The sequence below is a fragment of the Scyliorhinus torazame genome, chromosome 16, assembly GCF_047496885.1.
Source record: "Scyliorhinus torazame isolate Kashiwa2021f chromosome 16, sScyTor2.1, whole genome shotgun sequence".
Lineage (NCBI taxonomy): Eukaryota > Metazoa > Chordata > Chondrichthyes > Carcharhiniformes > Scyliorhinidae > Scyliorhinus > Scyliorhinus torazame.
In genome coordinates this window covers 138,013,451-138,027,971 of record NC_092722.1, presented here as the reverse complement: position 1 = coordinate 138,027,971, position 14,521 = coordinate 138,013,451, and the positions used below count along the sequence as shown (strand labels likewise).

At 43.0% G+C, this 14,521-nt stretch overlaps 2 protein-coding genes across 6 annotated transcripts in view; one reads left to right on the top strand and one right to left on the bottom strand.

Annotated features, from left to right (window-relative positions):
• Positions 1–7,562, top strand: part of inpp5a (inositol polyphosphate-5-phosphatase A) — a 752,293-nt gene extending 744,731 nt beyond the window's left edge. For 4 of the 5 annotated variants that reach the window (XM_072479145.1, XM_072479144.1, XM_072479142.1 and 1 more), the window contains 2 exons: positions 5,735–5,771; positions 5,986–7,562. In XM_072479145.1, coding sequence (XP_072335246.1) covers positions 5,735–5,771; positions 5,986–6,035 — 87 coding nt within the window. In that variant the 3' untranslated portion in view covers positions 6,036–7,562. Of the gene's footprint in view, positions 1–5,734; positions 5,823–5,985 lie in introns of all 5 variants that reach the window. The other variant, XM_072479141.1, reaches the window with a different exon arrangement.
• A 3,121-nt stretch (positions 7,563–10,683) lies between these two features.
• nkx6.2 (NK6 homeobox 2) lies at positions 10,684–13,551 on the bottom strand. Its single transcript, XM_072479138.1, has 3 exons — positions 12,901–13,551; positions 12,196–12,368; positions 10,684–11,362 (listed from the first exon to the last, which is right to left on the bottom strand). Exons 1-3 carry the CDS (start codon positions 13,316–13,318, stop codon positions 11,108–11,110), a joined length of 846 nt encoding a protein of 281 aa, XP_072335239.1. The 5' UTR covers positions 13,319–13,551; the 3' UTR covers positions 10,684–11,107.
• Between the last annotated feature and the right edge of the window lie 970 nt (positions 13,552–14,521).

Sequence of the window (14,521 nt, the reverse complement as noted above, 5' to 3'; positions counted from 1 at the left end):
TTTTTCACTATGTAAAATAATTAAAAAGTGAAAGATAATTGGCAAATTTTGGTTTGCTCTCTGTGAGAATACTTCAAAGTGAGTGGCTGCTTACTCTGCGTGATGACATCCCTCTTCTGGATTGCTGGAGATCCCCTTAAGTTGGCACCAAATTGAAACCAATATTGGGAAAAGAGAAACCCAGGCCATAGATGTTGTTGAGAGTGCGATGGGAGGCTTTCCTTGAGGTCAGCATCATCACTTCACCGCTGACCCCATGACCCAGCTCCAAAGGGCAAATTGAGACTCAATCTTTGTGTTGTACTGCTACTTTGGCTCGATAACTGCCAAAGATTTCATTTGACTTCCCAGAAATTCTTCCTTCCGGCCCATCGAGACTGCATATCTGTCCTAAATTTCCAGAGTTTAGAATTAAGGATTCTTATTTGAGATTATCAATGCTCCAACTCAGAACTAATATGTACGAATGAGGTACTTCTGCAGCAAGTGATTTGAAATGGAGAAATCAAAGCACAACAAGTAGCTGATTGGGAAGCACAACATTTTAGACAGTTAGCAATTAGACCGCAGTTATACTGCCAAAGGCACAGCTAATACAAAAGGCTAGACCCGATCTGCCCATTGGAAATGTTAGTCTGTTACAAGTGTAAATTTCTCTGTCGCCTGTTGCTGGCACCAACTCGATTTTTGTAGCCATTCATTTTCAAGATGCAATAATCATAGTCTTAGATATGTCACTTAGGCAGCAAAGCTTGTATACTAATCTAACTTCAACTTGGAGTTGATGGATGAACTTGCTTATAAAAGAAGTAGCTTAACCTTGTCATCAATTTACTGCTACTAATAAATTCGAAGAATGTACTCTGTGGATGGTGTTGAATGGCTTAGTGAGATCCATGGAGTAACGAATTGGGGTGCACCTTGTTCCCTACACCTCTTGTAGCTAACGTATGGAGAGGATCATGTTCGTAGTAGATCTTCTGGCATGGACACTGCAGTGTGCTTCCAAGTACACTTGGTCTGCAAGTAGATGGAATGTCTTAATTATGTGCCTAACAAAGGCCTTCCTCATGGCACTATGGATTGAGATGCTTTCTCTTGTTGTTACCATCTGCTCTGTCGCCTTGGTTTTTGTAAAGTGTAATGATATTTGCATCATGTATCAACCTCGGAATGAAGCCTACTTTCCAGCAGGCCTCACTTCTGACAATACAGTATCCGAGTGAAGAATGATGCTGCTCCAATCACCCACACAGAAACACAGCTACAAAGGCTCATGGGCTGTCTCTCCCATGCCTGTAACTTGTTCTCCCTGACTATAAGCATCAAGAAAGCCAAGGTCAGGGGACAAGGTGTGCATCGTCCTGATCACACTGAAAAACACACGACTGGAAGTGATTAGAAATTTCTACCACCTCGGATCCTCAGTAGCAAGCAATCTGCTCTTGATGTGGAACTTTCTTCTTGCATGGGGAAAGCAGCTACTTCCTTTGGCCAACTTCTGCTAGGACTAACATCAGGCTTACACTTAGGACCTAGCTGATGATTTCTAAGGCCAGCCTTCTCAGATCCTTTTTGTATGTCTGTGAAATGTTGATGACTCACAGCTATCAAGAAGAGAGTTTCAACGATTTCCATCTTTGCTGCCTGTGGTGCATTATGGTATGGTATATCCTAGCTGGATCACAAATATGGCACTTCCCTCAAAGGTAAAGTCCATGTTTGTTGGCACTAATCAAACAGAGGAGGCTTTAATGGATCAGACACGTCTATGGTAGAACACAATTGCATTCCCTTGGACTTTCTGGATGGTGAGGTAGCCAGAGTCAGATGACCAGTAGCATGCCCAAAGCTTAACTTCAAGGAAGTGTGCAAGTGCATCCTGCAGACCCTAAACATAGACTACCACACCTGCAACTCACCAGCTGAAAAATAGAGGAGCATGGCAAAACCTCCTGTGGGTTGACATGCACCACCACAATGAACACTCGGCAACAAATGCCAACACCAGACACAACAACCCACAAGGGCAGCTTGTAGGTTCATGTACTGTACTTGTGGCAAAACCTGCCTCGCAGGCATTGGCCTATTCAGCCATCAGCAAAGCTAACCCATCTGAAATGGATTGTTTGCCATGTGTCCATCATCTGTCGTAGCTGAAAAGATGCCAACCATGAATAAATTAGAAAATATGGAACAAAGCTGCTATTAAACAATCTTGACTCTCGTCGTGATTAGTGGAGCAGCTTGTTGATATCTTCTGAAAAGCATTATTCTCCTCTAATAATTAAATATATGTAACAATTAACTATAATTTATACTGAGAGAATTTTCAAATATTTGAAGTGTTCAAAGATGTATTGAGCTGAGCCATGTTGGTGCATAGGGTATGGGAGTAAGTTATCCATGGTAGGATGGCAAGAGAAACTGCAGTTCAAATATTGTTAGTTGGTTAAGGTGCTGGTCATAAAGGAATCTGCAAACCAAGGGGGGAAAATTGGCATACATTTATTAAGAGATGTGCTCTTAAACTGCCCTCTGAAATGACCTACTAAGTCACTCAGTTGTATTCACAAAGGTGGTGCACCAGCTTGTTAACTGCAATTCGGGATGGGCATTAAATACTGGTCTTGCCAGTGATGCCGGCATCCTGAGAATGAATGAAGCAAAACACAGTAATATATCCAGGTGTCATTCAAAACCAACCCAGCTGATGGAAACTTGTGACATATAATTAAAATATTCATTGCAAGAGTCATTTCAGTGTTATTTCTACAGTGAAAAGAAGGGGGATGTGGTATTATAACTCAGTCAGCAATCTGATTTTTTTTTTATAACAAGAAACTAGAATAGGCCCAACATCCAGCAAAATCTTTCCCGGGATATGTGAAAGCTGCCCACACCCACATGTCTTTTAGGAAGGCTCATCTCAAACCAATTGCCATTCTTCACAATAAATCATTCTAGAGCTTTCTGAGTCAGTGGTTTTCAAACTTCTCTCAGGTCAATAACAAACCTGTTATCTCTCAGACCCACTCTGGTGAAGGATACTGGGAATGATAAACCTTCAAAAAAGTCCTTGCTGATCCCATTGCCTTTCTTTCCAATTCAGATCTCATTCTCAACTCCCACTTACGTTGTTCCTTCTCTCAGATCTTTCTCTACTCCTGTATCTCTTCCTCGTCACCCAGTTTTTTTCACCTTCTTCATTTCTGTATTTCTCATCTCCCATTCTATGTTTTCTCAATTCACCCTTTGCTTTTGTTTTTTGCATTCTCTCAATTTCATGTTTGTTTCATCTCTCTGTCCTCTCACACATTCAGCTCTCTCTCTCTCTGACTTTTTTTTCTTGTTCTTTTCACTTTACTCTCGCCTTTATTAGCCCTGACCTCTTTCTTTTTTTGTCTCTATAGAGCAGTTTGTTCTTCTGGCGACTGTTTGCAGCAATGTAGGTGCTCTTTCAGGGGCACATGAGAGAGAAGAGGAGGGAGCCACATGGATCTGTCAGGCTGTGAACAAGTAGAACTTTATAAAGAGCAAGGGAGGAGGGAGAACTTTGAATAGATTATGTGCAATTGCTACAATGTTAATGTATTTTACTTGAGTGCTGGGATAAAGCATGCCTGCAGAAAATTACATCTTACCCGTAGTCAAACCTGTTAAAGTGCCTCTTACATCTTTGTTAGGATACCGGACCAGACCCCAACATTTGTTAGGATACCAGACGAGAACCTCAAACATTGTTTTTTTATTTATAAAGCTGTGAGGAAAGGATTTTTCACCCAAGTGATAACTCTGACCAATAGGTATCTTTTATGTGAAAACAAACTTTAATTTAAACACAGAATTAACCACACCAACATCAAATAAATTGTTTTAAAATTATCAGTTAAAACAGTTCTTAGGCACAAGGAAACACTTGAACTTACTATCTATACATGCTGTTAACTCCAATTAAGCAACCCAATATAGTTCAAATGCCACTAAGAAATAAGGTTGACAAAACAGGTGTACTTGCTTAACTGTGTAGATACTTTTGGAGAGAGAACCTTTCAAGAGCAGATCCAGGTCACTTCTGTCTTGTCATACTCAAATCCTATGGCACACTGCAAAGGTGCAAACAGACCTGGCTCCTCCCATTAATCACGACATCTGTATCACACTAAGTCCCACCACCTGCTTAGCTATGACTAAACACTACTCCACCATAAATTATCTATACTCCAGGGAATCTCCTGCAATCAAAATACAATTCCATTAACCCTTTATCTGTAACCAAGTAAGTGTTTAAAATCAATAATTACCTCACTTTTATGACTCCTTAATTACAGCTATAGCAGACACACAGTCTAGGTGCCTTAACCTAGATTCCTTAGTAATGTTACTGCAACAGATATATATTGCAACCCAAGCTTTTAAAAACATTACTACAATAGATATAACATATAATATGTAACAGTTTCTACATTCATCACAAGCTTGACTTGGTTGGAGCTTTTTGCTATTTCATAATATGATTCCAAAGTCGGTGGAAGGAACCCTTTCATCATCAATGCACCTCTGGCTCAATCCCGGCTGAGGGATACCTGCTGAGTAGTGTATGCAGGATCAGGCACCAAGAGGCACTCCTGCCCATGTTGGCCCAAGCCAGTTCTCGGCCCCTGTCTGCTCTTCAGGCCCTAATAGCTAGCTGATAACGCACCCACTACTCACTCACTGAACCCAGTGCCAGCATTCGAATGAGCAACTCTGCGCAGGCACTTGTAATTACCTGGACAGCAAGGGCAAGTAGGGCAAAGGCCAATAGGTGTGTCAGTGCAGGTCCCAACACCAATCCAACTTAGCAGAGAAGAGCTCAAATCATCGAATTGGTGGTGTTCACTGTGATGACGAACCAGCCAGGGAAATGAGACGTTAAATTTAGGACGGGCATTAGAATTAGTAGGAGGTTGAGAAGCGAGCTGGCGCTGCTAAACGTGGGCCTGGACTGACGGGGACGCGCTGGCTGTGTCAGTGAATGGCACCTTCACACTGTCCGGTTAGACTTCAAGCGACGATCAGGTGCAAATTGGAGCAGAAGGGAGATGTGCTGCATTCAATTTTCAGTCTGTTTATCAGAGTCCAGCCCGCAGGCTCCTTTACCGCCACGTTCCTGTGCTGGGAGGGGGGCGGGGAGTGCTGCTAATATTCCCGTTCTGTTTGTTACTGAAATTGAGTGCCCCAGAGCGGTGGATTTCCCTTGATAGCACTCCGATCTGCCTCACTGCGAGTTAGAGTCGGCAGACACCGGCCTAACTTTCTGGCAGTGGGCGTGGTGGCGCTGCTTTGGCGAACGCAATATTGTTTTCTGTTGGCCGAAGTGAGTGGATGGGAGAAATGAGCGGATAGTGAGCTTCAATGAAGCCCCCGGTTCTTCCTCAGCATGACAACACCAAACCAAGCCTGGATTTGCCCCTGAGAACGGTGTGATCTAAGGAAGGACAAATGAACACAACACTTTAAGGGGGGAGGGGAGGACAGAATAGTTTGACCAAAAGGAAATTTCACTGACCCCAAATTAAGCAATCCGAACTCACCTCCAAAATGATTAATTTAATTGGAAAACACATAGGGACGAAAACAAATCTGAGTAATTAGGTAGTCTAGGCTCACAGATACCTTCCTGAATTAGGCACAGTATTTGAAAATATCACACTGATCCAGTGATGTGTGTGTCTGTTTTTTTCCCCCACAGCCTGTCTTCCTGTTCTTTCGAATAGCTGCTGGGGCAGGTAAACCTAATAGACATATGCGCAACTGTTGTGTGGTGCAGTGATGTGGTGGTAAATATTAATGTTTTATTAATTTTTTTTACTATTCATTCATTTTCCTCTTGGGTACTGAACTGACATGCTGGTACTTTAAATACTTTGGTCAATCTCTGTTGTCCGCTTGTGACGGTGATGATGTTTGTCGTTCTGTCTTTCCCGATCCCCGACTCTGCAGCGAAAAGGTATCAGCGAAATGAGAAAATCTTTCGAGAAACTGCCCTCTAGTCTGTTTGCCAAAGCAGCAAATACGAAGTGGAGGAACAGGGACAGCAGAACATCGGCCAAACATCTTTGTCATTCGACTCATGTTGATACTGTATTTCTTCGGGCCACTCCCCCCCCCCCCCCCCGCCCCACTCTCCCTCAGACCGCTCATCATCCATTTTGCTTTGACGTCGGAAGTCTGCACAAGAAGGCCACACATACCTCGCCATTTCATACATTTCCTGTGACACTTGAATTCAACGTGGGACAGTTCCGAAACGGTGTCACAGATTTGTTGCCAAACACTAACAAGTACAGTTGACTACATCTTTTAAATATCTCACATTTATAATGTTTAGCTGAAAACATTATTGTCTTTTAAAAGAAGCTGCATCCTTCTGTAAAGTTTTATGAAGTGCAATGCGAAAATTGTATATCTATACTGTACTAGAGAGGTTTTTTTTTTGTACATTGGATTGTATAGACCGTGGTATCCCTTTACGTGATGGCGTTGTTGATATTTCCCTTCACCCCTTTTTATGCCTGTGGTAGGTTAGTTAGGTATTTTTCATTTTGGTGATTCCTTATATTAGATACTACATTTTGCATATCTGGTTTTGAATCACAGTTCAGCTCCTCCTCATTTTTATATTCACTTTTAAAAGAAAACTAATTTATAATATAGCCTTTCCAAAAACCCTAGGTGAACCTATTTTCGTGAAGACTGGCTGCTCGTGGGTCTGACGTTTATACTATTAGGTAGTACGGATAGCAGATTGAACACATAAAAGTACAAGTTCTCGACCAAACTATACTTTAGATAGCTTATACCGAAATAATCTTACTTTACTATAAACACCACGCCGAATAACAGTCTGTGTTAAGTACTTCTATAGTAACTTATTCCTCAATAATGCCAAGTTTTCAGAATGTGAAATTTAATAGGATGGGTATCATAAGATTTTTTGTAAACTATTTCTGTCTATTTTTGTTACTGCATATGGTGCCAAGTATCTATGGACAGAGTTTAATGGGAATCTCTCCTTCTGATAGTAGCTTGCTCGATGTGCTTCAATGGACTGTATATAAAGACCTGGAACCTAAAGTTGCAAATTTCGTATTGTACCGCCTATATTTAATCTCCAGCGCTAATGTTGCGAATTTTACACGCTGCCTTCTTTACAGCATTAAAAGATGATTAGGTCGGAAAATTGGAAACACAGCCAATGCCGATTCGTTTCCTCTATCGATTTAATTTACTACACTACAAAGTTCACTAGCTACTTGATAGCAGTGGATTGATGCGTGTTCTCGTATAAATCACTATGATTGGAAATGATTTTGTGTCCACTGCCAGAATTTATGTGGCCGTGACCGTGAGATCATTCTCGCTTGTAGACCAAGTGTAAAAAAAAAGTGTGCAGACAAACTGTACCAATGTGCCCATGTATCAATAGCCACACACTGTAAACTATTTTATTAAATCAAGGATTCAACTTAAGTGACGTTTATGGGCTATAAAAATAAAATTCTTTGTTTCTCAAACAATTCAAGTGTCACGATTCGTCTTTTGTGTCACCAACTGGTCTTTTCTGGTAACTGGAGCAGTTAGATTTGTAAGACGACGTTTCCAGGACTCACTTCTCGCTCTAACTTTTCATGGCGGTGCACGGCACGGCGCCCATTCATTCTCCTCTCCCCGAGTGTGGGCTTCGATGGCAAGGAGGGGGTCGTAGAAAGTAGGAGGTCCTTGAAAAGTCTGAGGCCAAAGAAGCGCAGCCACGAGGGTCACACATCACCCACCAAGCAGACGTGGATAGCGGTTGCATTTCGGAGGCGAAGGGAGCTTTAGTTCTTAAAGAGCTTTTAGCTCTTTAGTGTCACGTAAACGAAACGAGTATTTAGGGGGAATTTATCCAAGTCTACGATTAAATCGATTCCCAATTCTCCGATTATCACACGGGCGAGTTGGGGGGGGGGGGTCCTGTTCTCTCGTGGCCTGTTAAGGTCCCTTCGCTCAAGTGCTTTGCTAACGCGCGAAAACAGCAACCGCAGCAACACACGCAGACCTTACGTTGCATCCTTGGAGAGAAAAAGGGAAGTCAAAACATTTCAGCGCACCCCTCCTCGGAGGAGCATCATCAAAAATAGAAATTGAAGGGAGAGGTGATCTGATTGACAGTTTGTGAGAAGCCCCCCTGCTCAGCGCCACCAGTAACCCAGTGATGTCTCCATAACCTGGGCGTGCTGCAGATCTGTGTACATGCTGTCCAGTGCAACTTAAAATAAACCGAATTAAAACTTTGTACCGCCCTCTAAAGTAGAATACATGCTGCTGTATGCCATCCAATTCAGCTTTGTAAATAGAAAATCCATCATAGATAGCTATTAAAATCTCAGCTATGCTTGGAAAATTGATTTAAAGCGATTCTAATTCATGTTTAAAGATCTGAAAGTCAGATAGTTTCAATTGACCAAAACTGCACAAAATCTGGGACCGAGTGACATACATGTATTTTAAAACGTTATTCGTGGACGAAATATTTAAGCAAAACATGTAAAATATTTTGATGCAGCAGACTGGATCGTGGGTATAACTGAGGTCACGTGGTCACGGCAGAAAGGCCAAAGGATCACACGTGGTATTGATCCGCTTCACACACCTCTGAAAGGACACCCCCCCCCCCCCCCGCCCCCCCGCCACCACCACCACCACCCTCTCTTTTTTGGTTTTCTTCAATCTCTAGAATTATCGCCAAATTCTCAGCGGGCCGTTTCGTTTCTCTTCTCAATGGACATTGCGGCCTGCGAAACGAATGGTAAGGTTTGTGTTTCTGACTAGATATTAAAACATCTTTACGGATTTGGAAGTTTGGAAAAAGTGGAGGACTCGCTGGGATTCCAGCTTCCAAAGCCTCGCGTCCTCTCACAGGTCGCTTTAACTTTTCCACTGGGTCGCCCTTCCCTTTGTGACTGTCCTGTTGCAGACTGTACCATCATAGCGTGACGAATCCCACCCGACCCATCCTCCAACATCCCGCTCTCCCCCGGCAATCTGCCCTCATTTCAGAACAGATTTCATCCCCCCCCCCGCCCCCATTAAACAACAACCAAAGTATTCGAGGCACCTCACTGTTGTGAGCCTTCAAAGTTTGCAAGGCCGAGCGCAATTATTCGATTTTCGGAACGAGCGATTGAAAATGTGTCCGCAATTAAGATTCAGTGCTTCGATGTTTTACTTTATATAGACTAGAACTAGGGGGAGAGAAATGTAGATTTTGTCTCTTCATCATGAAGGCACTTTCAGATGTGATATCTGATCTCCATTCACAAGGCTCACTGGCCTCCAAGCTTTCCCCAGACCTATTGGAAATTCCACAGCTTTACAATTAGTTGAAAGAATTATTGCAATTGTATCAACGCACGGGAATTTTTTGATAAACATTTGAAAACCTCACTGTAATTATTTCCCCCCATTTGAAATTGTCGATGTTTTAAACAATATATATTATTTATAAAACGCAAGAAACAGGAGGGTGTTTTTGACCTTCGGGTGACGAGAGTCTGTTTCACTTTTCATTCGTTATTCGTTGCAAATGATCTGCATTTTCGGAGCTTTCGTCAAACTGCGAGCGAGCCTAGAAACTAAACGGGATTCCACCATTCCCCTATCTTATTTGTTAGGTAGACTGGAGCAGACTCTGAGCAGCGGGGGATGATAACCAGGCTCCAAGCACCGGGCATCTCCCTTTGCATTCTGCCCAACGGATGCCCTCATTTAATGAAACTCGATCCGTTTGATTTCTGGAATGATACCGGGATTTTATCCAATGCAAGATGAGCTACATGACCCATCTAATCATTAGATAATGTTAAAATTAAGAGTAATTATGTCATTTCAATGTAGAATAAAAGAAACCAGTCAAAACTGCGGTCACACACTGAGAAACAAAAGGTGTTTAAGTTCCGCTCAGCATTGTTTTAATTAGGCTACCGTCGAGAACTTTGGTTGGGTTTATTGCTGGGGTAGGGATTCACACGGGCTTCAGGTATTTTAACTGGGATCATATAGAGTCATTGTAGATCGTTAGTGATTCTGCAATAAACCGTTCCAAAGCAAAGACCTGTTGACTGCAATCACCCCCCCCTTTCAAATCAAAGTAATCGACTACCTCTGCGCCAAAAAAGATCAACAGGAATTTTACAAAACGGGGTTTGTGAGTTGGCCCCGATTCTCTTGCTCAAGTGGTATCGGGTGAGCGGGAGCATCGTGACTTTTTACCCTGTGCACTTCAAATAATTTTGAATGTGTTCGTATCAGTCCATTCACAGCCCTGGCTGGAGAACCCATCGATTGGTCAATTTACAGGTAGCTCGATAACGTGCCGCCCTTGCAATCTCCCGAATACTTCAGCTCACTCCAAAAAGCAGCCGGATTTCGACCACCGGGTTTCGTATTGTTAAATAATTTATTGGCAATACAAATGACCCTCCCACACACGCACCCCAACTATTGCAGACGCAATAATAATTAATAATTATTTCAAACCACCTCCGACAGAGTGTCCAGAAGTTCCTTCGGATTTAATGGAGCAATAAACAAAACTCTCCTCCGAAGGAAAGTTCAGCCTCGCAGGCGAGAACAAAATATTAGCCTTTTGAATGTAAATACACAAAAAAAGAACTTTACATTTAATGTATATTTTACAACACAAACGTGCATCTTAATATGTACAGCTACAGTTTTAATCTGTATTTTATACAAAAAAAGGATGAGCTCTGATTGTTAATCCTCAACACGGAAATGCTAAGAAAGAAGTCTGGTTTCATGGACACTTGAGAAAATCCCACTTTATCTTTCAAACCTGCCTCAGCTCCAGTCCAAGTTATTTATATACTCCAGCTGCAAGATAATTCCATAACTTATTCTGTAAAAAATATATACATCTCACATACATTAGGCTGTACAACACATATCACTTAAATCTGTGGAACATGGGATTTATTTTAAACGTTTTTTTTATACCCTGGTTAATTCAGCCGCTCGAGCTGCTCCGATGATTTTTTTTTGTTTGTTTAGTTTTGAAAGTTTGTCACAAGATCTCTGGGCTGTTGCTGTGTGGGTCCAGGATGGTGAGGGAGCTGGCGTTTTTGTGCTTTTTCAGTAATCGTGTGATTTTTTCATCATCCGAGTTAGGATCCAGGGGTCTGTTGTACTCGTCCTCGTCTTCCTCGTTTTCCGACGTTCCTTTGAGTTTCTCAGTCTCTGAATCGTGCTTTTTCTTGGCGGTGGCCATTTCGGCCGCGTGCTTCTTCCTCCACTTGGTCCGCCTGTTCTGGAACCACACCTGTTGCCAAGAGAAAATGAAATATATAAACTCTTGTGTTTATTAGAAAACACCCACACACACCGCCGCCAAACAGCTGCCAGCCTGGCTATTTTCAACTATCGTGTTTTGTTTTAAGCAACAAAGTTCAAAACTGCAGACACAATAATCAAACCACGTTCTTAAATAGTGCCAATGGAAGGTGGGGGGGGGGGGAGAAAGGTTGAGAATTTTCCCATTCTTCCGTAATTTAGTCGAGGCTTTAACTTAAATACAGCACCGCAGGCAACGGGGAAATGGTGAAATGTGTTATGTCTCAATCCATGGGGCTAGATCGTGTTCTGCACCGTTCCTTACACTTACTTTTGGGGGGGAATTACGTCATATTTCAATCTCGTGAGTGTTTCTGACACTCAAAATGGAACATAGCTGGATTTAGCAAGGGGCCTAGAAAATGGACAATCCAATGGTACACTCACCCCCAATTATTGTTTTATATACAACACGGTTCACATATTTCCCCAACACAGACATTAAAAGACATGGTTAGGCAGAATCCTTTCAGTGTTAATCGGCTTGGCAGCACTTCCCAGTCACTTGAGTATCAAAAACAAGCCTCTGTTTAACAGCTCGGCCTAGTAGAAGTACTTAGATCGAGTTTGGTGAACTCTGAATAAATATATCTACAACCCTTAACAGCATTTGAATGTCCAGTTCTGCTGTGTTAAACGAGGCTGTTGTGTGATAGGACATCTGAAGATAATATTATCCCGCCTGTTTCCTGTCTGTAAAAAGGCCACGTTCAGTATATGTTATGGATGGATTTAATGCGATAGAGATGTGAAATGTTTTACCTTTACTTGGCTTTCTGTCATTCCCAGAGAATAGGCTAACCGGGCTCTCTCTGGTCCAGCTAAATATTTGGTCTGTTCAAACGTTTTTTCCAGAGCAAAGATCTGTTGACCTGAAAATGTTGGCCTGGAATGTTTCTTCTTCCCGTCCTTGTCAAGGACTAAACTGCCTTGCGCTGCGGGAGGGGGGAGAGAACAGGGGAAAAGAAAAAAAAACTTAAAACAGCGAAATATTGTTTGTATAATTTGTAGACGGCGGCACAGAAAGCACGCGAGGTCGTTCAAACCGGCTCACTGTGTCTTTGAGAGTGCAAAGTATACAAATCAGCAAGTGGAATTGGACCCCTGTTGTCTTTTCGGGGGAGGGGGTCTCACAGAATAAAATAAAAAGAGTGAATTATTTTATGGTCATTATTTCCTCCACAAGAGAGAAGCAACAAATTGCTGTTTCGATGAGCCAGTTGAGTAGTTGAATCAATGGCTGTTACATATATACTGTTAGCGGCTTGACCACTCGATAATTCATGAAAAGTTTTTTTATAGGCTTGAGTGAAAGCATTCATACAAACCCCACTACACAACGCAAAAGATTATTTTTTGAAAAAAGCTAGTGTTTCAGCCAGTAATGTCAAACGACGGATTTGAAAGTACATTACACATATTTAACCCCAAAAAGAAATCATAGCAATGTGCTTGGACAGTACGTACTTGGACAGACTACCCTAGGATCTCTCCACGGGGATCCCTGCATCATTCCCGGCCAGAAGATGGGGGGTCTCCCCGGCAATTCCGCAAGGGGCTTGGGGTACCTGGAGACGGCGGCCGCTGTCGGGTTAAAATACATCCCCGCCGTGGTGGCAAGCCCGTTGAGCCGAGGGAGTCCAGAGAGCAGGTTGGTGGCCGTGGTCACAGGGCGGCCTAAAATGTCGCTAATTCCGTGCGGCGTCCCCAGCGGGAACTGTGCGTTCAAACTCGCCAGAGTCGGGGCTTTGAAGGTCGGGGGATTCTGCAAGGAGTACGGGAATATAGACGCCTTCATCTCAGTCATATTGTGCAGCGCAGCCAGCGGCGTGCTGCTCAGGACGAATGCACTCTGGCGACTATCCATCTGCCCGACGGCTAACATTTGATCAGATCATAGATTTCACAGGACCCACTCGTAAAAGCTGCGAGATCTTGGATCCTGGTGGGTGTTATTTTTTTAAAAAGAAGAGAAATCTGGAGCGGAGGTGAATGTGCCTCCACTAATGGCAAGTGTGAATGGTTGTGATTATCCAGACGAGCGTATCCAGTCCGAGGAATCTCCAAAGAAGTCGAGCAGGCGGGGTGTTTGGCGGGGGTGGGGGGGAGGGGGGGAGGGTGAAAAAAATGCCTACTCTTTCCCTTCCTTCCTGCCTTCCTTCCTTCTCGCTATCCCGGGGTTTAAGGTGAAGTTTGACTGGAGCCGGTCGCCAGGGCGCGGGAGATGCGCTGATAAACTACCCAGGCACCTGCCAAACTCCCATTCCCATTGGTCAAGGGCGGCCAGGCTGGCTCTGCGATTGGCCCAACACCTGCAGTTCCCGCTGCTTCCTCTTGTTGGCCGGAATCCGGAGCGAAGAGGGTTTGGCTCAGAAGCAGCAACCTCGCTGCAAACATCAGGCCAGATTGCGTTCAGTTTCAGGTTGATTTGTTTTCTTATTAAATACAAAATCCGATGTCTAAGAAATAAACCAAATCTCAGCAACCCTCCTCCCTCCGCCCAACCCACACATACTTTTTGTTGTTATAATGTGTCCAGGCGAGCAATCGCACCATTTAACTTTTATTTTGCAATACTTGGAGAAAATGCATCATTTTTAATGTAATAACTCAATTAGAGCCATTGCATTCCAAGAAAGGAGAGTCGGCCGCCCGCGTTATCCCGAAGTTCAAGAAGAAGAAAAAATGCCCTGCGATTTGACTCATTTCAAAGAACTGCAATGTGTGAAATGATCAGCAACAAACAAGAAACAAACCAAAGAAGGCTGCAAATCAATGCCCCCTCCCCGGGCTGTGTAACCGCACATGATGTGTGTGTGTGTGTGGCAGTGGGATTGCCCCTGAACTAACGAAATGATCCTCTTTAATTAGAATCTCGAGTTTAAAAATATGAAGGCAGCACTATGTAGGAATGATGCAAACCCCTCTTGATCCAGGCCGTTCCCATAATGTTTGTGAACGATAATGGTTAGACGAGCACAAGTAATGTGCGAAAAACGAGTGCTGTCGATTTATAAAGACATGGACATCTCAATTACATAAACACCTGAGCTGTTTGATTTGAAGTCTTTTCAATATGTATCATTTA